The following is a 27023-nucleotide window of genomic DNA, read 5'->3' on the forward strand; positions in this document are numbered from 1 at the left end:
TCAGGGATAAAACATTTGTGTGACAATCAATATTGGATTTTGATGACACAAATGTTATCTAAACCTGTGAACACTTGCAACACAACAAAACTGCTATTTTAATAGTGTAAAATCAGATAAAATTCCACGTCCATCCCATGGTAGGAACAAGTCATATTGAGCATATACCGTAGATAGCAAAATCCTACCTGAGGATGACCTTAAACATTAGAAAGTGGAAAACAGCTTCTAAGAGGTAAGATAATTTTTAAAAGGGATCGTGCTAGTTCAGAACTTTAATGACGTTGCCTTGAATGCTTTTTGATCAGGGATCCACCAATGCATTGTCTCTTTCAGCCCACAATTAACCATATTTATTTATTTATTTTCATGAGTTATGGTGGCACAGTAATTAGAGTGCAGTATTGCAAGCTACTTCCGCCGCCTGCCAGCTGCCTGCAATTTGGCAGTTCAAATCCCACCAGGCTCAAGGTTGACTCAGCCTTCCATCCTTCCAAGGTGTGTAAAATGAGGACCCATATTGTTGAGGGCAATATGTTGACTCTGTAAACTGCTTAGAGAGGGCTGTAAAGCACTGTAAAGTGGTTTATAAGTCTAAGAGGTATTGGTATAAAGGCCAAAAGCACTAGATGCAAACAACAACTTTCTTCAACGTGAAACAGATATGGTAGGACAAGATGGAATTTAATGAACAGCATGAAAATCTTCAGAGACTTTGAAATGTCAAAAATAATGAATCATTTTAAAATATGTTGTTTTTCTTTTAATGACCAGTTATATGGATTTCAATAGCTAATTAATGTTTGGTTTTGGCTTAGCATGCTGTATAAATTCTACTGCTGTAGTTTGTAAACCAAAATTGGGATGGAAGGAAAAGTTTACTGTGTTGTGTCAACCCAATCAATTGCGTATGAACTGAATTGTGCTGGTTATCCTAATCTGCAATGAGAGAGGCAAATGTAATCTTTGATACTTCTGTGTTAAATGGGTTTAAATTGTTAAAGATGAACCTGATCGGAGCAGCCTTCTCTGTGGCTGCTCCGACGCTCTGGAACGAACTCCCCGTGGAGATTCGTACCCTCTCTACCCTCCAGGCCTTCCGCATAGCCCTTAAAACCTGGCTGTTCCGACAGGCCTGGGGCTAACGACTCATTGCCCCACTCGAATGGTATGACTGTTGTGCTTTTAACTCTGTATGGTTTTATGTTTTTTTTGTTATTTGTTTGTATTTCCCCTCCCTTGAGTTGTGAGCCGCCCTGAGTCCCCTCAGGAAAAAGGGCGGCATATAAATAAATTAAAACTAAAACTAAACTAAACTAAATTTGGTTAAGTGTTTTTCTACATAGAACTGAATGCTACTTTGTTCTTACCAAATCCATTCCTGGTACTTGGACTCGTGAAATACTAGGCAATGATTGGAGAAAGTTGGAGTTTGAGTATTAAATACTTATCATATGATCCGAGCAATGTCAAAGTACTGCCAGCGAAGAGCAGCTGTTTTGATCTGAAAGTAGCATTTTGAATTCATAATGTTTGGCATGCCATTACACGCTAATAGATTAGCTTGACAGGATTGACAACTGTCAAGTCATTTTCTTGTTTAAATATCTTTTCATCAAATAGCAGCAGTCCATCTCCTAAGCACCTTGGGTTGATTGATTTGGGGCTGCAGGGGAAAAAGAAGATTAAGAATCTATCTTCACTTGAAAGTTTTCTTACAACACTCGCTACTGAAATGAATAAAAGAACATGTTGTATTCCCTATACTTAGGACCCAAAGTTTTGCACTCCGTTCCATGATTAATAAGGGAGAAAAAACCATATTGCTTCTCGTGAACAGTTGCTGTTCAAGAATTATGGGAAAAATGCATTAATTCCCACATGGAAACAGAGCCGAGGTGGTGCAGTGGTTAAATGCAGCACTGCAGGCTACTTCAGCTGACTGCAGTTCTGCAGTTCGGCTGTTCAAATCTCACCGGGTTGACTCAGCCTTCCATCCTTCCGAGGTGGGTAAAATGAGGACCCGGATTGTTGTTGGGGGCAATATGCTCTGTAAACTGCTTAGAGAGGACTGAAAGCCCTATGAAGCGGTATATAAATCTAACTGCTATTGCTATTGCTAAACAGACACAATGGAAGAATGGGTAGAAGAACTGATGGAGCTAGCAGAAATGGTCAGTCTATTTTAATCAAAGAAAAAAAATACATCCAAATTTGTTTCTATCTGGAAACTGTTTCTAGAGTTTGTGCTCAAGACAGAAAAAAAGAAAAGAAAATCTGACTTTGGGATTAGATTCTGATTAGATAGCAATAGTAGCAATAGCAGTTAGACATATACTGCTTCATAGGGCTTTCAGCCCTCTCTAAGCAGTTTTACAGAGTCAGCATATCACCCCCACAGTCTGGGTCCTCATTTCACCCACCTCGGAAGGATGGAAGGCTGAGTCAACCTTGAGCCGGTGAGATTAGAACCGCTGAACTGCAGATAACAGTCAGCTGAACTGGCCTGCAGTACTGCACCCTAACCACTGTGCCACCTTGGCTCTTTTTAGATACATTTGCCATTATAGAAATGGAGTATATATATGGAGTATGCAAAAGTAAAAAGTTGAGGCTGAAATTTTATTATTTTTATTCTACTCTGCTGAAAAGACTTAGATGTTAATACTTTCCCCCTCTACTCCACATACTCTTTCCATTATTTCTCTCCCCAACTTACCTACTATCTTTATTTTCACTTGCAATTTATACTTTGATAATTTCAATAAATATTATATATGTATATATTCTTATATATACTGTACAAGAATTATCTTCTTCCAAAGGTGTTATTTTTTCTGTGCTGAAGACTTTATCTGACTTTGACTTATGCTTAATTAAAAAGAGATGTGATAAATGCAACAATGCGTTAAGAATTCTCCCTTTTATCACACTAAAAGTCACAAGTACTTTTATACTGACAGTTTTCAGACAAGGCATTCAGAGCTTTTGAGCCACAATGTCTCAAGTTTTGTTATCTCCGCTTTTTTTGATTTGTGGTTTTGCTTTATGAAGCCCCCAATGGCTTTATATGTAGCTATCTCCAGAATGGCCAAATCCACTTCGAATGTATGTAGCCAACAAAATTTCTGGCACTGGTCCAGTTCAGGAAGGCAAAGGAAACAAGCTTTGATTGTCATTCATGTTGAACATGCCAGCTAATTTTGGGGCAAACTTGACTGAAATTGACTATATATTTTTAATTGGTTTATTATGGCTTCGTTTTCAATCAATTTTACTATGGATATTTTATTTCTATAATTACCATGGATGTTTTAATTGATGGTAACTGCTGAAAATCTTGGATGAGAAATGAATGAATTAATGGTTATTCCTTTTCCCTTCTAAAATGCAGACAATATCCTCAGGTTTTGGAATTTACTAGGACAAATTGAAGTTGAGCTAAAAATGTGAACATATAGTATCTCGCCTGTAAGGCACAGTGACAGAGAAAAGAAACAGAACAACAGAGAAAGAGAAAACACCACAAATTTATCTCAGACTGGTACAATGAGAGGATCTTGGCAAAGGAATAGGGATTTTTCAATACATAGGATGGTGGCTTTAAAATTGTAGGAAAGAGGCAAGGCCCAAGGCCATTCATCACTAGGGAAGAAAGCAAGGTGGGTTTCAGTCAGTACGCACCGGTACGCGCGTACCCCTTTGTGAAATTAGCGTGCCTTCCCGTACCTGAGCTTCTGGAGGCTCCGTGCCGGAATGCTCCCTCCCCTGGCCTGCTCCCCTGCTCGCTCCCTCCCTCTGCCCACTCAGTCACCACTCGCTCAGCCTGTCCGCACCAGGCTTGCCCCAACCACCCACTTCCTTTGCCAGAGTGGAGGATTGGGAGAAGCCCATGTGGCGTGCACTCCCTTCTCTTTGAAAGCCGTCAGACCACAGGGGCAGCGGTGGTGAGCGGTAAGTGAAGAGAGTGCTGGCCAGCATCCCTGCTTCCTTCCTCTGCAAGCCACGGCAGCGGAGAAACAGAGGCTTCTTGGATGAGAAGCAAACGTCTTTAAGAAAAAACAAAGAAAGTCCCGTTACCTTTTGATAAAAACACTTTTGGGATTCCCATGACCTGGGTGACTGAGAATTTCCATAGACACTGTCAAGAATTAGGTTGCTTTAAGATCTGTCTCCATAAAGACAGGTACTATATTCAACACACATTGGATTGTTTCTGCAGACTGACAATCATTTCACACCAACAGTATTCCCTGCCCCTATTCTAAAGATCTGAATGATTACACAAATGAATAATTCACATTACTTAGTAAGTCTGTACAAAATACTAGCCAAATCCACAACATCACAATAATAAACAAATGTATTTTTCAGTAATCAGAGTAAGGCTCAATGGGATTAGGCAATCACTGTTCTCATATACCAGTAAAATAGATTTTTATAACTGGCCCCATAGCAGCAGCCTTTTTGCAACCACTGGCATTTTTGTTGAGTCTAACTTGGCAACGGAGGAGATAAACATAGCTGAAATGGCGACCATTGTGTTTTCTTCCCTCGGAAAGACAAAAGAATTGTCTACACCAGAAGTGGGTTGCCAATTTTGCTACCACCGGTTAGGGTGTGCTCCGTGTGAGCTTGTGTGCGTGATGCTTCTGCGCATGTGCAGAAGTGTCGGGGCGGGTGGGTGGAGCCTCCCGCTGCCGCTACAACCGGTTCACTTGATCCAGGCCAAACTGGGAGCAACCTACCTCTGGTCTACACCATGATATAATATAACATAACACATTTTTGCAACTAAATATTAAGAAACAAAGCAAGAAACCAAAGGCAACCATTATCCTACCTTTCCAATCAACTCGGAAATTTTGGGTACAGGCTTTCCTTTTTGATGCTGTATGCTTGGCGGGCTCTGTCCTTCCCAGTCTTGAAGCTCCTCAAGGCTTTCCAGATATAGCAGAGCCTTTAGCCCTGTGCAGTAATCATCAATTACGGTATAGTCTTGATTCTGAATTGCACTGCATACCTAAAGTAGACAGATATCCAATGTTATTATGGAAGTTATGATCAGAAGGCTGTATCTAGTGATTATAGATAGCAGCTGCTCAGAATGTATGACTTCATCATCCTGGATTGTTTCACCTGCTAATCTATTATGCAAGTCAGTGGCGGGATTCAAAATCTTTTACTACCGGTTCTGTGGATGTGGCTTGGTGGGCATGGCAAGGAAAGGATACTGTAAAATCTCCATTCCCTCCCCACTCCAGGGGAAGGACACTGTAAAATCCCCATTCCCTCCCCACTCCACGGGAAGGACACTGTAAAATCTCCATTCCCTCCCCACTCCAGGGGAAGGATACTGTAAAATCTCCATTCCTTCCCCACTCCAGGGGAAGGACATTGTAAAATCCCCATTCCCTCCCCACTCCAGGGGAAGGACACTGTAAAATCTCCATTCCCTCCCCACTCCAGGGAAAAGATACTGTAAAATCTCCATTCCCTCCCCACTCCAGGAAAGGATACTGTAAAATCCCCATTCCCTCCCCACTCCAGGGGAAGGACACTGTAAAATCTCCATTCCCTCCCCACTCCAGGGGAAGGACACTGTACAATCTCCATTCCCTCCCCACTCCAGGGGAAGGACACTGTACAATCTCCATTTCCTCCCCACTCCAGGGAAAAGATACTGCAAAATCCCCATTCCCCCCCCCCCACTCCAGGGGAAGGACACTGTAAAATCTCCATTCCCTCCCCACTTCAGGGGAAGGACACTGTAAAATCCCCATTCCCTCCCCACTCCACGGGAAGGACACTGTAAAATCTCCATTCCCTCCCCACTCCAGGGGAAGGACACTGTAAAATCTCCATTCCCTCCCCACTCCAGGGGAAGGACACTGTAAAATCTCCATTCCCTCCCCACTCCAGGGGAAGGACACTGTAAAATCTCCATTCCCTCCCCACTCCAGGAAAGGATACTGTAAAATCCCCATTCCCTCCCCCGTCCAGGGGAAGGATACTGTAAAATCTCCATTCCCTCCCCACTCCTGGGGAAGGACACTGTAAAATCTCCATTCCCTCCCCACTCCAGATGAAGGATACTGTAAAATCTCAATTCCCTCCCAACTCCAGGGGAAGGACACTGTAAAATCTCCATTCCCTCCCCACTCCAGGGGAAGAACACTGTAAAATTTCCATTCCCTCCCCACTACAGGGAAAGGTTACTGCAAAATCCCCATTTCCTCACGATCAGCTGGGACTCGGGAGGCAGAGATTAGATGGGAGTGGGGCCAGTCAGAGGTGGTATTTACTGGTTCTCTGAACTACTCAAAATTTCCACTACCGGTTCCCCAGTACTGGCCAGAACCTGCTGAATACCACCTCTGATGCAAATAATAAACAGATTGAAAGGAATGAACAAACCATTCTGCATTTTCCCTCCCTCCCTTTTCTTTACGTGGTCAGTACACCAGTCATCAACATTTCACTGTTTATGTTCTGTCATTTTGGTTAAGTTCAAGTATTCTATATTTTTAATTACAGATGTGTAGTACAGTAAACATTTATTTCAATGCACATAATTATTAGTTGGATCCAGTAATGTTAAGTAGGGTTTTGTACAGGTTTTAGAACCGGAAGATAAAATTACTGTTCTTGAGCAGAATAACTGCAAAGCTACCACATAACAAACGCCATTACAAAATAAAAAAGATATATTCTATCCTGGTATCTAACAGGTAATATAGATGTAGAATGTATTATGCAGCTCCTGAGGTTTTAGTTACGAAGCATCTGTTTAGCGTGCCAAGTTCTGGGTTCAATTCTCAGTATATCCAGAAAGAGTTGGAAACTCCTCAAAAACTTCTGTTAAGTCAGCACATAGGACTCCCAGATCCACCTTCTGGTAGCTTCCTAATGTTCTTATGAATGAACTGTATTACTAACAGAGTTTTATTATTCATAAACAAGCCAAGTATCTTTGCATGTGTCAAGAAAAAGAAAATGGTCAACTATCTCAAGGGAGAAAAAGATATTTAAAGTGCCCACATACACACGCACACAGATACAGACACTGCCCATCTATAATTAACTCATTCAACTTTCAAGGCCACAGCTAATAACATCCCAGATAGCATTATCAAACTTTCATTTCTGGTGTCAAGTGCTTTATTACAAGCTTTTTATTCCAGGAGGGAAAAATACATGTTACCCTTTAAAATAATGTGCATACAGCTGTGTAGGAAGAAACAAGGAATAAGTATAAAATATGCACACGAACATTTCTTATGCAGCCCATTTACATTACTTAAAACCTGTTTCTCTGGAGGAACACTGCAAGCATTAATTAGGTCTGCTATGCTTCCCATAGATTTAAGCGCTCCCCCTCTTTCTCTTTCTTTCTCTCTCTCTCCTCCCTCTTTCCATTTCTTCAGAACAATTATAGAGATTATCTTTATAATTTCCTCCACAGGTTATTTAACTGTAAAATTCAACCAATGATTTATTTAAATGTCTTTGTTTGCTAAGGGCTTCTAATTTTTAAATATACGAGGAGCACTTTCCTTACTTCTTTGGAAAAAAATAAGGGAATGCTGGATAGGTAGATAAAATGATAATGTTCTATATGCTTAAACTAAGTCAAATTGCCTTGTTGGAACCTTGTTTTTTTTAACTTGAAATATACAAGAGTTTTGATTTCTAATTAATGGTTATCATTTATTTATGAGATAAACTAAAATAACAGCATAATTATTGTAAATCAGGAAGCTATCAGGTCCAACTACTAGCTTGTAGATAATAGTGATACATGCCTATAAATATGAGATTTCTGTAGGAACAAATTGTGGAACGCAGATAAGAAGCATGTTCAGATAATGGAAAAGCTACTAACATAAACAGGTTTCGATGGGGTTGAAATGGCTACAATTAGTACAAAATTAAGGCAGACAGAGTATGTTTGACCCTCAAAACAATATGCAGTACAGTTACATGCGTTGCATTATGATTTGAAAGCATGCGCTGAAGTAGTACCATTGAATGATTTCACTCTGAACCAAACTGCCTTTTGAAATGCATCAATAATCAATTGCTATAAATTAAATTAAATAAATAAATAAATAGTATGTTTATGTTTTCTCATCCCAATGTTGGAAGCAGCCAAGTGATTCTAAGGCTAGAAAATTCTTGAACCAAAAATACAAAGGCAGGAGAACACGGTTTGGGATTTGTTATGAGATGTATGGTTTTTAGAAAACTATAGTTTAGCACATGTCACTACAGAATTTACGTGGGGGAGGTTCACCGACAAATGCGCACTCGACAAAAGCACGTTGACAAAACCGCTGGGAAAAAACCGCGAGTTCAAAATCGCACCGACGAATGAGCGCAGAAGCGCGCCAACAACAGTGCACCGACAGAAGCGCGCTCTAAACCTAACCCTAACCCTAACCCTTACCTTAACCGTAATCGTGTTTCTGTCAGTGCTCTTTTGTCGACGCGCCTTTGTAGGCATGCTGTCAACGTCGCGGTTTTATCACCGTGGTTTTGACGGGCGCGCTGTTGTCAGGCGCGCATTTGTCGGGTCACGCTGTGGGGGATTATGCAAGTTGGTTTAATATATTTGAGGATCACTAGTTTGGGGCAGTCGCTGTTGATTAATCCACTTAGTCTTCCTTCACAGAATCTGTGGGTAATCTTCAAAATCCATATTGATATCATTTTGTACACATTCTCGGTAGATTAGTTATGTCAATTATTGGGAAAGCTTGAATTTCCATTGTCCAAAATGCAGTGTCCACAGTTTTCATTCTTTACATCTGCCATCCGAGACATCAGGATACAGAGAAGTACCTTGCAAAGACAGATTATTCTCTTATGTTAATTGTTGTACATGGTATTTATACCGTCAAAACTGATGTATCTCCATGTATCGCCTTTAAAAAACAATGTCAACTATCAAAGGACAGCAAAATGAGTTTTGGAGATGTTTCCAGGGCTCCTTCATCTATGCTGTAGTGATTGCAGCGCATTCATGAGAGATCACAAATGTTTCACTCTGCTATCCTTTCCTCTAAATCTTTGTTGAATTGATAAAATTCCAGCATTTACAAGAATGCCATTTTGCTTCCTCCAAAAGATGGAGGCTTAGCTAAGCTTTGGAATTAAATGACAGAAGATTGTTAAGTAAAAAAGCTTTCCAAATGCCACCCTATTAAGAAGTCATCCTTTGGCCTTGCAATTTCATATTGATGGGATAAGCAATGAGAATTCTTTACTCAGTATCTTTGTATCTTTGAAAGGTCCTAGAGTAGACAAGCTATTTGGTATTTTTACTTTTAAACTGGTTGACTTTTCTTTGAAATACCGTATAATGATAAAGCAGTAAAAGTATGCATGAAGTATTATTATCATGTATTGCGTAGGAAGCAAATTTATCACTGTTTTTATTTTACAACATTTTCAGTTTAAAAAGTTGAAACAATTTTTCCTACCTTTAGAAAAACGTTAATGGAAGATCTATCTTAATTGTTTTTAATTCAAAAGGAACCATTTCCATAAGCCTATGATAATATTTTGGGAAGTACAGAAAACTGCATTAAAATATTTTAGGCAAGAGGCATTGATCCTCATTAAATATAAAGTTCTTATTAAAAAAGAAAAAGGCCAACTAAACCTTGAAACTTGTTTTGAATAATGCATATCATACTTTAGTCAAATGCAGCTAATATTTGTGAAGCTACAAATTCCAGTCCTAGAAAATTAGATATTCAGACATTTTTAAACAGGTTATTATGAAAAAAAGAAATATTTTGAAGTCCTGCACGGAACAACTTACGTATTTATGCACAGACACACACATTACACACACACACACACACACACACACACACACACACACACACACACACACTTATACATACACATACACATACACATACACATATATACATATATACAGTGGTGGGATTCAGTCAGTTCACACCACTTCGGGAGAACTAGTTGTTAACTTTCTGAGCAGTTTGGTGAACTGGTTGTTGGAAGAAATTATTAGGGCAGAGAACCGGTTGTTACATTATTTGAATCCCATCACTGTGTGTGTGTGTGTGCGTGTGTCTGTGTATTCATTTTTCCCAAGTTTAATGTACCAGTTAGATAATGTTTGAAGGGATTGATCATCAACTTCATAAGACTGGAAGTGTAAAATGATTGACGGGACATTGATAAATGGAATATGGACTTGTTCTAGTTTTGCCCATTTTTATTTAATAGGTTTCTTAATATAGATTGAAAAGATAAATATAGGGACACTAAGGTGAAGCTGAATTGCATATTAAAATATATCAAGAACTTTGGGTTTATAGAGCAAGGAGGGTAGGAAAGAGTTACAATGGAAAGAAAAAGATATTTCAGATTTAGGATCTTGGACTAATGATATATGTTTGTTCGCTACTTATGAACTGGTTCTATGTAATGGAAGCATTACCCAATTTTACTCCATATGAAGTATAATGCTGTCTTTACTAATTCGGAATTTTTTCCTATATGTCTGCTAATGTTTTAACTGCCCCTCTTTCATATTTAAGAAAATTTGTATTTTTTTTTTCCTATTCATTTTTTGTATAATAAAGAAAATAAAATATTTGTTTAAAGAATGACTATGATAAGAGATAAGAACATTCATTTTGAACAAAGAGTCAGTCATCCTTATTGTTGTAACTATGAAAGCCATTCGTATTTCAACTGAGCTTTCAGTAATGATTAAATACAGAACAGGTCCAAATAAATCTTCACCTTTATTTGGTTCTACAGTAGTTTTGGAAGACAAAATTAATTCTGATTCATGCATCACCAATTTTGTTGTAGCATTCCTTCATTCTTGCTCAAGGCATCCTGAGACCAATTAAATACTATTAATTGTTTCATTGGTAATTTCCAAAATTTAAGAAACAATTAAAAGTTCCAGTAAGCCAGGAGGAGGAATCTGTATGATTCTTTCTGGCCTTTTCTCTTTATAGTCAAACTCTGTTTGGAACTGGACAATTATCTCCTACCTCTGCTTTAAAATTATTGAATGGAATTTGCTTTTGATGGAGACATATCAAAATTATGTGACTGCAGAGAAGGTTGCTCATGACATCACTTCATTGACACCCTGATTTCTTCTTCCTTGCTCCCTTCAAATAAAGAATACTACCCAAATGTTTTTAAAAAAATTAACCAATGAGCTCATGCTGATGGTAGTATTACATTTTTTAAAAAAATAAATAAATTGGTCTGGTCTGAAAACTGTACACAAAAAGAACCAATAAGATGACCTAATAGAAAGCAATTCCCTAAATTCTTTTTTTTAAAAAACAATCTTTATTGGTTACACATTTTTTTAAGGAATAAGACATACAAATACTAATACAACTTTTAAACATACCCCCCCCTGTGGTGACAGTCATTCACAGCCCATCTTTTTTTTTTCCTTTCTCATTGTTTAGTCTCTCAAGAGCATCTTCTCGTTACAAAGTTCAGGGATCTATTACAATACCCATGTTCACTTTTAGTTCCCGTTGTTAACTACTGCTATTTAACTTTCCCCGTTTTAAGTCCCTGCTGTTCTCCTTGTCGCCCACATATACCATAGGTTCCAGCTAAGATAATGTTCCGTTTCTCCTTTGTTCCTCAGCCAACCCGTCATTCTGTCCATTTCTGCACATTCATAAATCTTTTTAATTATGGCATCTTCCGATGGTATGGTAGTAGATTTCTAAAATTGCGCATAGGTTATTCTTGCAGCCACAATTATATGTAGGCTCAAATTTCTCTAAATTCATTGCTAAGATATTGGAGCCCACATTAGCAAGGACTATTGAATGGTTGTTGTTGTTGTTGTTTTGCCTTTGTATGCTTTTGATTATTCTTATCTGATATTTCTATTGTTTTAAACATAGTTTTGCTGCTTACAGTGGTCTCGGTGAGATGCGCGGTATATAAATCAAATCAAATAATAAAAATACATAGTATTGTCCAGTAGTGGGATTCAAATAATTTAACAACGATTCTATGCCCTAATGATTTCTTCCAACAACCAGTTCACCAAACTTCTCAGAACGTTAACAACCGGTTCTCCCAAAGTGGTGCGAACTGGCTGAATCCCACCACTGGTATTGTCTGGTTTTGAGATTCCTGGAAGTGCCTGCTTTACTTCTGTGGGAAATGTTGATCAGATATATGGTCTTTTTGATCGGATGCAGCCAAACTCTTTTCATGCCTTTATATAAAAGTTGAGTATTTCTCATCACTGAAAAATGTCTCAATCCTATTAAGAGCCCAAATAAAATATATTTATCCAGCCTAATATCAACTGGTGCATTGCTTTTCTACTCATGCTAACCTTAATATTAGCAGAAAAATGTACGTTTACTACCTTCCTTTTAATTTGTTTTTTTTTTCATAGCAGTAAAATATGGTAAACTATCCACTTGGAATCCTCATCTTTTATCAAATTTTCTCACATTACTTTACGTATCGTAAAATCAAGTGATTGCATTTTTGATAACCAGGGAGTGTGTATGCATACTACAAATGTCTTTCAAATTCTTTCTCCTGGGAAGAGAGGAAAGAAAGAAAGCCCAAAACTACATTTGTATTTCTAAAAAACCATCAATCTCTTTTTTTAAAAAATCAAACTCACCTATTTTGAAGCAAAACCATGTAAATAATTTATAATGAAGAAAGTTTCCTTTCTTTTGTAGAATATAGAGCGCAGTTAAAATACAGAGCATTATTACAGGTGTAATTTCACCACTGCAGCTCCTAGAGAAGGTTTTTGCTTCAGCTTAATAGAGAAAGATGTCAGGACTGAAAGATGGTTGGCCAAGAAGTCCAGGCCACCCTAGACATCAACAAGTCTATCTATTTGGAAACTGTCTTAAAACACTGAGACTGAAAACACTAAGGAGAAGGGCACGGAGAGAGCTAAAATGCAAGGGATTCTCTTTTTGGAGTCCATTCTGGATGAACTTTTATTGGCCTGCACTTTTGACAGACAGAGATCTGTAATGAACAATACTGAAAGCAAGAATTTTGAGGCTCCATACTCCAGGGGCCATATTTTTGTAAGCAGCAAGTCTATCAAAACTAGCTAGCAAAACAATTTTTCTGTCTTGGGACCTCAATTTAGTCATGGAGTGATTAACCTCTCATCCTTCTGAGCCTCTTCCTTCAAAACTGCTATATTTTCTTTCTGTTAAAATTGCTTTTGGGCTCCATCAGCTTGGCTGTAAGAATTTGTGAACTCAATTTTGTGTCCACGAAAGAAGCGCATTTGTGATCTATAAAAGAAGAAAAGTTCTCTGACCCCTAAAGTCCTATAGGAATAAAGCAACACCTTCCCCCTTTCATAGAGACAAGACACAGTTCCTTCTGCTTGCCTTTTTGCCCAGATAATTTTCAAGTTTTGTAAGAGCAAAATGGATGGTGTTAGAACACGACAAAAAAGCTCAGTTTCTGAAACAATTTCTTCATTCTTTGAAGAAATGACTTTTGGCAAGATAGTCCAGACACTATTGTTGACCAGGAGGATTGCTTTAGAAAATGCATGGGTTTTTTTTTATAACTTTTCAATATAATGCTGATTACAGAGCTACAGAGCTGAAGATAAATCTATAAAATGTAGATGCTTCATCCTATGTAAGAGTTTTCCCCCTTCATCTTCCTCAACTGCAAAGCCAATGTTGAGAACTAAATATTGTTTTACATTGTCTTAGTAAAGGAACAGGATAAAACTGAGAATGAAATTAACATAAAGTAAATATGCTTAACTTTCACGCTGAATTTTCCTATTTCCTATTGCTCCCTTCCTCCTCTCCTCTCGTCTGTATGCCTCAAATCAGTGACGTGCAATGAGGTTTATGGCTGGTGAGGCAGCAATTTTCTTAGACTTGTGGACTTCATTTCCCAGAATTCCACAACCAGGCATGCCGATTTAAAGCGACAGCATTTGTTTTTCTCCTTTGCTAAATAAGTTTACTTCGTTCTTTTTCTTCTCCCTTCCCCTCCTTCTTCCCTCTCTCCCCCCTCTCAAACACACACACACACACACACACACAAAGTTGGATTGGATTATCTCTCCTACCCCCTTCCCTCTCTTATTCAAACAAACTCTCTCTGAAACAAACACACACACACACACACACACACACACAGAGAGAGAGAGAGAGAGAGAGAGAGAGAGAGAAGGATTGGAGGGAGTCAGGAAGACCACAGGAGGAGGCAGGAAACCAGTCAAAGAGCCATACTGGAGCGCACACACACTTTCCCCCAGCCCCGGAAGGATCCAGCCCAGCTTCACTGATTACAGGTTTGAAAAGACAACGGGGCTCTGCCTGCAATCAAACTACACTTGGGGAGAGAGAGCACTTCCCTCCAGCCTTTGCCCAAAGCCACACACCAGGAGGATGAAGTTTAAATTCCTCCTCCTCCCTCCGACCCACACATACCTTTTCCAGCTGTTTCACAGAGGATTTCAACTCTGCTCTTGCCTGCCATCATGAAAAGAAAAAAAAATGTAAAAGGAAAAAGGCAAGAGCTGAGGTCAGGCTGAGCTAGTTGCTGCCAGAGTCAACGTGGATGACTCTGCTTAGTGCTTAACTGTTTAAAAAAGCCTCTAAAAAGTGCCCTCTACAGGAGGAGGCGGGAGAATGACATGCCTCATCTAGTCTGGCGTTTTATGGGTTAAAAGCCAAAAAATTCCTGACGTACAGTTAAGCACTAAGCAGAATCATCCACGTTGACTCGGGCAACAACTAGCTCAGCCTGACCTCAGTTCTTGCCTTTTTCCTTTTACATTTTTTTTCCTTTTCATGATGACAGGGGTGAGGCTCTGCCTCCCCTGCCTGCACGTCCCTGCCTCAAATCTATTCTAGCGTTTGCTCCAAATCAATTGACAAGATCTGGGATTGTGAAGCTATTAATAATTCATTCTCCTGGCAAAACACTGCTCAGCAGAAGGACACTGGTAAATCCAACTTTACAGGTCTAACATTTCCAATTTCACCACCAGTGAAAATTGCTTAAAAGCAGCAAGATTTATGATGAACCATTCAACAACATTTTCATTCAGTGAATAAATCCGGGATGGAAGAAAGAATACATCATTAGAACCTCATTCATTTTTCAATATCCTGGCCAAAAGGATGAATATATTTTATCTAATACTGTTGCAGCAGATTGAGGTTTGTAATCTACTTACGAAAGACCAGGACTTGATACCACGAAGGTGAGATAAACAGGTTTATTGGATGCATCGAGTTCAGCATGTTCACACACCAAAATCTGAACTGCCTGGGCTCTGCCCAGGATGCTACTTTTATGCTGTGTTCCATACTGTGCATTCTCAAGGCGTTTCCATACACGAGACAAGCATGACATTTCGAAAAGGGGAAGTTCATTTGGAATGTTACAGAGAAGTACATAGGAGAAATACCAAAAAAGAGAAGTTCCTATAATGTCTTAAGCTGTCAGCAGTTTTTACCTCTGTTCTATCTCTCACCCACGCCTGGTTTCCTGTGCCCCTCCTTTACAGGGTCTTGCCACACTGTTCAGCCCTATTTTTAATACTTATGAGGAAGTTGGAGAGAAAAGTTCACTCCAGCTAAAAGTCAACTTTGGGACTCCAGGGCACTAGAATGAAAAGCCAAACTAATATGAATTTATAAGGTCCATTCTATTAAGACCACCTAACCTGGCCAGCCACTGGTGGGTTTACCTATGCAACCCCTCCTGCATCAATACAACAAGTGAATATTCAAAGAATTCAATGGCTAAAACAGACCTTTTTTTTTCCCCAAATGTGTCGGTCTGTCTCTGTCTCCGTCTTTCTCTGTCTCAGGATCTTGCTCTCTCTCTCTCTCTCTCACACACACACACAATATTTCTAGGGGTGTCTGTCTCTCTCTCTCTGTGTGTGTGTGTGTGTGTGCATTAGATAGATAGATAGATAGATAGATAGATAGATAGATAAAGAGAGAGAGAGAGAGACTGTGTGTGAGAGAGAGAGAGTGCAAGAGAGATCAAAAGTGACTTGTTCTATTTCTTTTCTCGTTACAGCTGCTAGAAATAATGCCTACAGAATCCTTTTCAACAAAAGGTCATTTATGTCAATGGACAGCACATAGAGGATCAGATCACCTGCGGTAATTGCAAATTAATGCTCTACTGCTAATGCATTAACTACATACTATTGATCTACAATTGAATCATGCAGGCTGCTCTGAAGTGACTTTACTTTAATATTTTTGTGCTTTTATGGCATATTTGATAATGCAATTTCTCTTCCAATTGGAATTTTCTATAATTGTCTCCATTTTTTTAATTTCTCATACTAAGACGATGATTTTTTTTTTTTAAAAAAAAATGCATGTCTCTGCCTCAAAAGCCTTTTAAGAAAAACATTCATCAAAGAGGAAGATGTGACTGGGCTGAGGAGATACATATGGGGAGAAGAGATATGTGAATCGAGATGAAAGTCTTATTTGTCAAATAAAAGATTTAAGAAAAAGAGCTTGCTTAAAAGAAAAGAAAATACGTCGAGATGGGATGCAACATTTTGTTAAACATAAATATATTTAAATATTAATCCGTTTTTTTTATCGCGGAAATATCACAAATTTGGAAATCTAATTGTAGGAGTCTGACACTGCTCTTCTCGTGTTTCTCTTATGGTTACATAATGATAGCTTTAACTTTTCGTAGCTTTAAGGCAAAACAAATATCCATCTCATCTCACTACTGTATGCAGTAAGTAGTGAAACTGTGTAATTTTAAAACTTTAAGCAAGAATCATGATATGTTTTGTCTGTGTTTCATCCAATATTTCTACCACCAGAACAAAGTATGTTCAGATTTAATTTTAAATTGAATCTGAACATACTGGAATGAGCTGCCCCCGGAGCTTTGTATAATATCCCCGACCTCCGGTCCTTCCGACGCACCCTAAAAAGTTGGCTTTTCCAGCAAGCCAGCCTGGCCTGAACAAAACAAAACAAATCATTGATTATTGTTAATTTTAATCAATTTTTTTTAAAAATGTTATTGTTAATCTTAATTGGGTTTGTTTTGGATATTCTATTTAATTTTTTAAAAACTTTTGTAATATGTGTTTTTTTTAATGTTGTACGCCGCCCTGAGTCCTTGGGAGAAGGGTGGCATATAAATCCAATAAACCAAACCAACCAAACCTAAATGAAGTATTCTTTTTCTTGTTCAAGCGTTGATTATCTGGTTATATCAGATTGAGGGAAAATATCACAATATGTTTTAGGAGGCAAACTCAAACACCAATAAATAACAAAGTCAAAAGATTAAACACTGTCAGAGAAGGTTATCTTGTTTTCCTCTTTTTTTAAAAAAAGACTGTAATTAATTGTTTAGTATATCCAGTGGTGGGTTTCAAAAATTGTTCGAACCTACTCTGTGGGTGTGGCCTCCTAAGTGGGAGTGGCTTGCCACCCATGTGACTGGATGGGAGTGGCTTGCCGCCCATGTGACCGGATATGAAGATGCCGATGACACTTGTCAGAACCATCTTAAATTACCTCACACACAGCACTGGCATGCATAAGAATAGGATGTAAAGTTGTTTTTTAAAAGGCATCTTTGGTTTGCGTTAAAACAACTTCAACACACACAATGTTCTGATTGCACCACAAACACAGTAGTCATCCTTACCTTTCACAGAGGCACTGAGTTTTATAAATATTAGCATGATAGTATAGAATAATCATATCCAAGGACCAGTGGGGGGGTTCAAAATTTTTTGGAACCTCTTCTGTAGGAGTGGCCTGCTTTCCGGGTCCACTGGTGGAACCTCTTCTAACCGGTTCGGTAGATTTGACGTACCGGTTCTACCGAATAGGTGCGAACTGGTAGAAACCCACCTCTGAGTATATCTCTAAGCTGAAAACATATGGGTTCTAGAGCACTTCCCAGAGGTGGTAGACTTGCTAGATCTCCATTTTCTATAGTGAAATTCACTCTTGGAGAAGAAAAGATACCCAGGTAAAGTTATTCTGAAAAGTGAGTGTTTTGAAAGGAAGAAAAAAAAATTCAATCTTCAAGCAAATAGATCAAGGTGCTACCATGCCTTAGAATCATTGAATAACACAGTTGGAGGGGAAGAGAGAAGCTCTGTGATGAAGACTCCCGTGGAGTGTAGGAGATTCTTTGGAGCTACCAGAATTAAATTTAGAATCTTCTGAAGGATGCTAGCTTCACCAAATCCTGAATCTAGGGTAGGAATCTTCAATTGTTTGAGGGGAAAAATTATCTGGTCCTGTCCTTCTTCTGGCCAGGGGAACCTTGGCAAGACTTTTTTTAAAAAGGAGACCAAAAACAGATCCCTTCTAAGTAAACACTATTTCAGCAGTAAGGCGTAGGGCTGTGCAAAATGTTTTCAACTGTTTCGTGCCTGAAACACTCCGTTTTGCCTTGGAAATGTCTCCAAGTTAACGTGTTAATGTGCTTTGCACATCCTTACAGAGCTCTGTTCGTTCTGAAGTATTTTTCTACATTGCCTCACAAAGTCATTATGGCTGGCTGGCTGCAACTTTGGAAGCTTATAAGCCATTGGACGAGTTAAAAATGAAGTTGGCGAGACAGGAAGCAGCAGCTTCCAGCCTCAAGATAGAAGCGTTCAGGGGCCGTGACTCTTTATCTGGGAGAGTGGCTCCGACAGAATCCTGGAATGACATCAGAGCTTTCCATCCAGAAGGCTCTAATGTTAGGTACAGTTACGATACTGTGGAGAGCCCTCAATCTCTTAGGCCTCTGGTATAGGATCCGAGAGTGAGAAGACATACGCCGCCCATAAGAATGAGAAGGGAATTTTATTTACACACACAGGGAGACAATTTTATACTGTAGTGTGCGTTTATATATTATTTCATGTATGTATATGTGTGTGTATACACACTTACACACACACACACACACACATACAATAATATACATATATAAATAGCTGTGTGTGTGTGTGTGTGTGTGTATGTGTTCCAGCATAACTCTGGAACGCCTCAAGCAATTTCAACTAAACTTCATACACAGATGACTTACTTTCTGGAAAAAAAAAATACTGTGGGGATAAGACACCCCAAACGCCCCTCGAGGTTTGTGTTCTGTTAAGATACAGCTTGTTGTGCCTTAAAATGGCATCTACTGTACTGCCCTAAAATGGATTCTACTGTATTGCTGTAAAATGGATTCTAATGTACAGCGCAGTGGAGTTGCCATGGTAACAGCTTCACAGTACTCCACACGGAGGCTCCCTCTGGTAAGGGGAAAAATCCAACATTAGAAATTACGTTTGGTCCAGACGTTTTCCCCCTATAAATAAATACCCGGGCAACGCCGGGTTATCAACTAGTACACACGCATACACAACTATTAAGGAACCATCTATCAAGAAGTTAATTCTTAAATAAAGTGTCTGAATTCTCTGTAACTAAGATTAGACTAACTGCATATTTCTCTTGTAGCAGCCAGAACAGTTAACCCAAAAAATAAGCCTTTCCAGTTCTGATTGATAGTATTTTTTTGCAAAATAGATAATGATACAACACAGGAATTCCAATGATTTTTCTACTTCCAAATGAGAAACCTATATAGAGGCCATTTAAAGCAGCAAATTTAAATTGGTCTGCTTGTGCTTTTTTACATAAGAGTAGAACTTTTTTTGTGTATGTGAAGAGAAAGCAAACAGCATATCTTGATTGCTCTGGAAACAGCTACTAGATTTCCTATCAATATGTGAATCGGTTTTCACAGCCATGTTACTTTATTGGTCTCTGAGTTCCTTTCATTTACTGAGTATCTGATATTCTGTCATACCCCTGGCAAGAAATCAGCAACTAGAGGAAGAGAGGGAATGGGAAGACGCACCTGTTAAGACTTCACTCTGGAGGTCAGAGAAATCAAGCTGAAAAACGCCCCACTTCATGTACATAACCTGACTCAGTTCTAAGTCTTAGCTACTCAGACTAAAAGAACATTCTCAACACTGCATTGAAAGCTAGAGAGAAAAGAAACAACAGGCAGGCTTAGGATGAATTGCCATTTCCTAAGTAGACCATTTTCTGATATCAGAGTTGACCAGAGCCTAATATGTGTTGTGACTCAGCAGAATTTTGCTGTGAGTTGCAAGATTAACAATGCATCTGGGGCTCGTTAGTGGCGTCTTCTGGTGATAAAAGAACGGATGGAGCCCCGCCCTGGTTGCAGGAGTCAACGTTCATTCATTCGTTCATCATTCATCGGTCGTGGTTTGTTTGTGAGAGACACTTGGAGAAGTGGTTTGCTTTCTGTAACCCTGATTCAAGGAGACACTTGGAGAAGTGAATTGCTTTGTAAGAGTTTTGTTTTGCATTCTGTTATCTTGTCAGAGACTTTATTTATATTTATTTTTGGGCTCACAGCCAGTCAGAGCCGAGGACTGATAAAGTTATTTCCTTTTAAGTTTGTCTGCCTGTCGTCTGTTAACGAGTGAAGAAGGGGGGACAGAACAATATGTTTGGGTAGAAGCTGGCTACTTTCATCATAAAAAAGGCTCTTTCTATAAATAACTAAACCTTGGTACTGTTGTGAAAGCCTAACTTTGTGCCCATTGCTTCCAATGAATCAAATAGTCTAATCTCCTGTGGCTTTGTTACTAGTTACATTTTATTTTGGGGAAATTTTGGCAGTTTCCTTGCTCCTGCGCGGTAGATACAGCTTCAATACGGACTATTTCTTAAGGCAGGGTGGTAACAAAACTTTGCCACTGACTTCGGTAATTGACCTCTGATAATTTCGACACCAGACTGTTAACAGTTTTGCTACAACCTTATGAGCCAGATAATTCCTTACCCACTTTTGGAAAATGTTAACTTTCAGCTAACTCAATTTTGGACTCTCTTAATGTGTGCTTGTGAGATATCCATATTCTGTTTATTTACCATATTTTTTGCTCCATAAGATGCTCCTGACCATAAGATGCACGTAGGTTTAGAGGAGAAAAACAAGAAAAAAAAATCTGCCTCTGCTTCCCAGCGTCCATCCAGTATTCATTGGCTAGCGTCCTTGCAGCAAACAAGAAACAGCTTATTTATACTTTGTTGACCATTAATGGGAAAACTAATTATTTGCTTAACTTTCTCTTCTTGGACATAAAGATGCTCAACTTAAATTAGATTGATTTGTGCATATGTAGATACTTCTGCACAAATGGCGTTGAAGGCAGCAGTAGCTATAAAATAATATTTTTATGGAACTGTAATCAGAAGCCTTCAAATATGTTATTTTTAAAAACAATGCTGTTATTGCACTCTACATAAAATTATCCTACCTTGAAGTTTTTGCTAATCATTTTGCAAAAAGAAAATTGTTGATCTTTTCTCATGCACTACAGTGATTTGGTCTTGCCTCACAAATTCCAATTCTTGTGATTCTCCAAAGATAGTAAGATTGCCAATTTATTATGTAGGGGGTTTTTTTTTTTTTTTGGCTCTCTATTCTGTTACGTTTTTAAAATGTATTATTATAAGCAAGTTTCAGATAAATTAATAACAAACCCGTTCACCCGTCTAATCACTCTGCCAAGTTATACATTAACAAACTAATCAAGATATCAATTTTTGAAGTCAAATCAAAATCCTTAAGCAAGTTGGAAGGAACACTATAATACATTTCAGCTAATCTAACATTTTAATAGAAATCTTCAGGGGCTGTGTGACAAATTGTAGGAAGTTATACAGTCCTTTGGTTGAGGTTCAGTTCTAATTAGTAGTCATAAATGAAATCAATGGAACATTCCCCTGCTGATCATACTTCTTCCTTTTTTTTCATACTGCTCTCAATGCTGCTCTAGATCAAGAATAAAGGGGGCTGGGAGAGGGAGTATTGTTTATAATATTCTAACAATTAAAAGTTTCTGACAATATTAGTAACTTTTATTTAAACATGATAATCTGTTCCATAATGTAATTTTATCTGTGGCTAGACAATATTTAACATTTAAAACATTAATTTAAAATTTGAATGAAATCTCTCTCTTTCTCTCTCTCGCACACACACAACCCACACAGAGAGAAATATTTATTAATTAACTGAGTTTAATTAATTATAAAGAAAGACTGTATACATACACATACATACACACACGCAGCCTTCCTTTTTTAATTTCTGGGATTTTAGGAATTAAAGGGTTTTTCAGAACAACATCCCAGGCTTTCCAAAGAGATCGAAAATCTATTGTACCCCTAAACAAGGTCTGAGCTATCAAAACAGATACCGTATATACTCGAGTATAGGCCGACCCAAATATAAGCCGAGGCACCTAATTTTACCACAAAAAACTGGAAAAGTTATTGACTCGAGTATAAGCCTAGGGTGGGAAATGCAGCAGCTACCGGTAAATTTCAAAAATAAAAATAGATACCAATAATGTTTTTGAATATTTATTTCAAAGAAAAACAGTAAACTAGCGGTGTATTCAATGAAATACTTCACTCACCTCATGATGCTGATGTCCCGCTGTGATGATGATGTCCCGTGCAGCCGCGGGAGCGATGTCCCGCCTCCTATGACACACGGCACAGTGATTCCTATCATTGGATCACTGTACCAGAGGAGGTGGGACATCGCTATGTGGCTGCTTGCCATAACAAGGAGGAGGTGGGACATCGCTATGTGGCTGCTTGCCATAACAAGGAGGAGGTGGGACATCGTTGCAGAGCGGCAGGAGGGGGAGAAAGGGGAATCGTAAGACAGCCCTGCATTACATTAGAACGTGAGGAGGGGGGATGGTGCGGTGCGCGGCAAACTGACACAGAGGGAGGGGAAACTCACAGGGGCACTGGGCCATTCATGAGTGTCACCCAGCGGCATGGCCCCGCCCCTTTTTCCCCTCCATTTCGGGCAAATTTTTCACTGACTCGAGTATAAGCCGAGGCGGCTTTTTTCAGCCCAAAAAGTGGGCTGAAAAACTAGGCTTATACTCGAGTATATACAGTAGTTAACTCTCATGTGTTTGTCAAATGTTACGCAATGTTGTGAGCAACTTCATGAGATTTCCACAATCTTGCAAGATTTGTGGAACTTTGTTCTTGTTGCCAGAAAAAAAAAATCCCTATCCCTGACTTAAGACAACTGACACAACTTTAAATCTGCCCTTAAGCAAACAGATTTTTTTTTAGCTTTAAAAAACAGAATTTTTAAAGCTTTGACAATTCCACTTCTTCTGATATCTGAGACTATCTGAGTCTGGTTCCCCCCCCCCCCCAATTCCTATATGCCTTGGGTTTTTGTATTTTCACTGATGGAAATAATAATTCTAATTTCCTGGTGAACATTGCAAACAGAAGGTCTTGAATGTTCCTTTCTGACTTTTTCTCCTTCCATCCATTAAAAAAAATCAATTCCAATCATTATCCTCTTAGGTAGCATGAGTGTCTGCTACAAGTGAAAATGCCAAAAATTGACAACATTTTATTAAAAAGCATAAACTTTAGTATTGGTTGGAGATGTGCTAATTGGAAAAGGTGTTAGCCGACTCCTGACTTTTGACAACACAGCTCTCTTTCTACTATTCCAGACAGTAGATTAAAAGTTATTTTCCATATACATTTTTACTGCAATTTAGTGATCATCCAGATTTTTTCCAGTCAAAGATCAAATTATTTGTAGAGCCAAAGAGCATCTCCATTTTTCTGTCATCTAACTATCACGTTAACTAGAACGCTACGACATCCATTTTCTTGGGACGGATGTAAAACAATTGATGAATGCTCTTTTTACATGTTCCAAATTGATCTAGCTGTAACATTGCTAGTTTATATTTTACTAGCTTTCTAAGCTTACCATAAAATAAATTGAAAGATAATTTGTCTGAAATCAAAATAAAATACGAAGAACTTTGTTGGATTAGGCCCAAGGCTTGTCAGGTTCAGCATGCCTATGGCAAGCCTCAGGCAGGATATGAATATAACAGCAAGATTCCTATTATCTGGTTTTGCATCTCGTATTAAGAGCAATACCACCTCTAATAATAGAAGTAATATATATAATGATTATCCTTTGATAATCTTATTTTCAATAAATTTCTCTAATCTCCTTTTAAACTCTTCAGGTTATGGACAGAGCATTCATTACTAATTAAATAGGTTAGTAACACAATATGTTCTTTTAGGTACGTTTAATACCTTTTTACCATTTTATTCACACAGGCATTATTGTGAAAACTTCCATTTACTTTTTCTTCATTATTCTTGATTGTAATAACTTTTCTCATATACCTGTTTAAGAACCGAGGTGGCGCAGTGGTTAGAGGGCAGTACTGCAGGCTTCTTCTGCTGACTGCTAGCTGCAGTCCGGCAGTTCAAATCTCACCGGCTCAAGGTTGACTCAGCCTTCCATCCTTCCGAGGTGGGTGAAATGAGGACCCAGATTGTTGGGGGCAATAGGCTGACTCTGTAAATTGCTTAGGGCTTGAGAGATACTTGAGAGACCGCCTTCTGCCAATTACATCCCTGCGACCTATAAGATCCCATAGACTAGGCCTCCTCCGTATTCCATCGGCCACCCAGTGTCGGCTGGCAACTACAAGGAGGAGGGCCTTCTCAGCAGTAGCCCCGGCCCTTTGGAACGAGCTCCCCATGGAGATTCGTACCCTCTCCACCGTCCAAGCCTTCCGCATAGCCTTGAAGTACTGGCTCGCCCGTCAGGCCTGGGGATAAGGATAGTTACCCCTCCCGAATGATGAATGTATGTTGCCTACCATTTTATTATATGTTTCTATCTTGATGTTTGTATTCCCCCCTTCCCAGTTTTATGTGAGCCGCCCTGAGTCCCCTCAGGGAAAAGGGCGGCCTACAAATTCTAATAAAACTCTTAAAAAAACTCTTAAAAGCACTATAAAGTGGTATATAAGTTAAGTGCTATTACTATCTGCTATTTTTAAAAAGTGACATGTTATACATAGGGTTCTTGCTCATTTTTTTTCTATTTTGATTACCTTCATCTGTACTTTTTCAGTTCTATAATATCCTCATCAAAGAGCAATAATCAAAATGTACATAATATTCCCTTTAGAGATCCACCTGTTATTTACAAACAGTTTTTGTGATATTGGCATTGTGCAATTACTTTAGATTTCATGTTTATAACGATTAACGTTTGCTTCTTATGTTTTACAATTCTTAACATTTTAGATATGCTTTTTTCCCCATATTTATTCACATTATTGCTAGGCCAACTATGGCAGAAAGGTAGATTATAAATTAAATAAATGAGGGACAACAATGGCTGATAAAAGGCGAAGATACGAAGGGAAAATTGGCTGAGGCTTAAGCCTCTTCCTCATCTCCCTTCAAAGCAAATTCTTGTGCTGTTTCAAAAAAGAAAAAGAAAAAAGCAAAGAGAGAGAGAGAAATACCTGTAAAACAGAAGCACCGCTATGAAGAAATTGCAGACCGCTTTCAGCTGAGTCAATGCCTCCTGTTGCTAAGATAGGAAAACCAGGAAGAGCTTTCGCAATTGCAGAAACAGCTCGAAGAGCTATTGGTCTGATGGCATTTCCTGTGTAAATAAAGAGAGTTCATTAATGAAGGGCAGAAATTTTCAGGCAAGACTATTTCTTTCTCTTTTTCCGCTATTGGTTTTCTTTTTTAAAAAAACCTTCAACTCTTATCTATACACTTAGTTTACTGTCTTCTTCAAGACTCTTCTATAGTAGAACCAGTGACGTGTGGTGAGGTTGATACCTGGTGAGGCTCAGCAGGGCAGCGGTCGGCCTCGGCGGGGAGGGGAATTTGCATCGCGGGAGCCACCAAGCGCCCGGGTCTGCAGCAAAGGCGCTTGGTGGCTCCCACAATGCAAAGTGCCCCGCTGCCTCCCCCCACTGTCCCGGCCTGCGTCCGCTGCTTCTCCAAGCTCCGCCGCTGGAAGTCCCAGATCGCCTCTGGGGGAAGGCTGAGTGAAAAACGGAGCGAAGCTTCTCTGCGGCCTCCCGGCGCTGCCCAGAGGCTCTTGCAGGAGCACGTGTCAGCGGCCGGCGGCCTGGAGCGGCCCCGGTTGTGAGACAAGGGAGCCCTTAAAGCAGCCGCTGCCGCTGCCGCCACCACCGCCCCACCGTCCCTGAGTAGAACATCTCTTGGTCTTGCCTCCAGTTTTCAAACTCACTATTTTATTTTATGTGTATATATGGACACATGCCTTCATATTACATTTACCAATCATTGACAAAACACAATTTTATCCTAAAGAATGAACCCAGGTGATGTATACTCAATGCTATTAGCAAGAGTCGGAACTTCCGGAAAATGCTAAACTACAAGGTCACTATGGATTATATGTAAATAGCCACAGCTTCTTCCCTAAGTTAAACCACACAATGTTGTGCCCAACGTACCTCTGAGAACAGTTCAGCTGTAAAATGCAGATGAAACAAAGAAACAGAACATTTTTTCTTACTTAATTCATGTTATTCCCTGTAAATATAAAACTTCTTCCTTCTATTGCATTTAAAATAGTTGTTCAGAAGTTACCCTTCTGAACTTTGGGTACAATGTTCAAAACTTGCTGTTCTGGAGTCATGGGGAGATGCATCTAATGCCAGGTAATTACTAAGTAGACACTAGAACACTTAGTAGGGTCACCCTCAACTTGTGACACTAACTGTGACTTGGCGCTCTCTCTCTCTCTCTCTCTCTCTCTCTCTCTCTCTCTCTCTCTCTGTGTGTGTGTGTGTGTGTGTGTGTGTGTGTGTGTGCATGTGTGTTCCAGCATAACTCTGGAACGCCTCGAGCCATTTCAACCAAACTCGGTACACAGATGACTTACTCTCTGGAGAAAAATACTGTGGGGGTAAGATACCCCTTGCAGTGCGTTCTGTAATGATACAGCCTGTTGTGCCTTAAAATGGCTTCTACTGTACTTCTGCAAAATGGCTTCTACTGTACAGAGCAGTGGAGTTGCTATGGTAACGGCTTCACAGTACTCCACAAGGAGGC

At 39.2% G+C, this 27023-nt stretch overlaps 1 protein-coding gene across 2 annotated transcripts in view; it reads right to left on the reverse strand.

Moving 5' to 3' along the window:
• The window catches only part of DPYD (dihydropyrimidine dehydrogenase), a 646680-nt gene that overhangs the window by 68287 nt on the left and 551370 nt on the right, over positions 1-27023 (reverse strand). For both annotated transcript variants that reach the window (XM_087719294.1, XM_087719293.1), the window contains 2 exons: positions 25448-25590; positions 4844-5023 (listed from right to left, as the gene is read on the reverse strand). In XM_087719294.1, coding sequence (XP_087575420.1) covers positions 4844-5023; positions 25448-25590 — 323 coding nt within the window. The remainder of the gene's footprint in view (positions 1-4843; positions 5024-25447; positions 25591-27023) is intronic.

The sequence above is a fragment of the Thamnophis sirtalis genome, unplaced genomic scaffold, assembly GCF_051295495.1.
Source record: "Thamnophis sirtalis isolate CommonGarterSnake01/CBP01778 unplaced genomic scaffold, rThaSir2_p1.2 scaffold_7, whole genome shotgun sequence".
Classification (NCBI taxonomy): domain Eukaryota; kingdom Metazoa; phylum Chordata; class Lepidosauria; order Squamata; family Natricidae; genus Thamnophis; species Thamnophis sirtalis.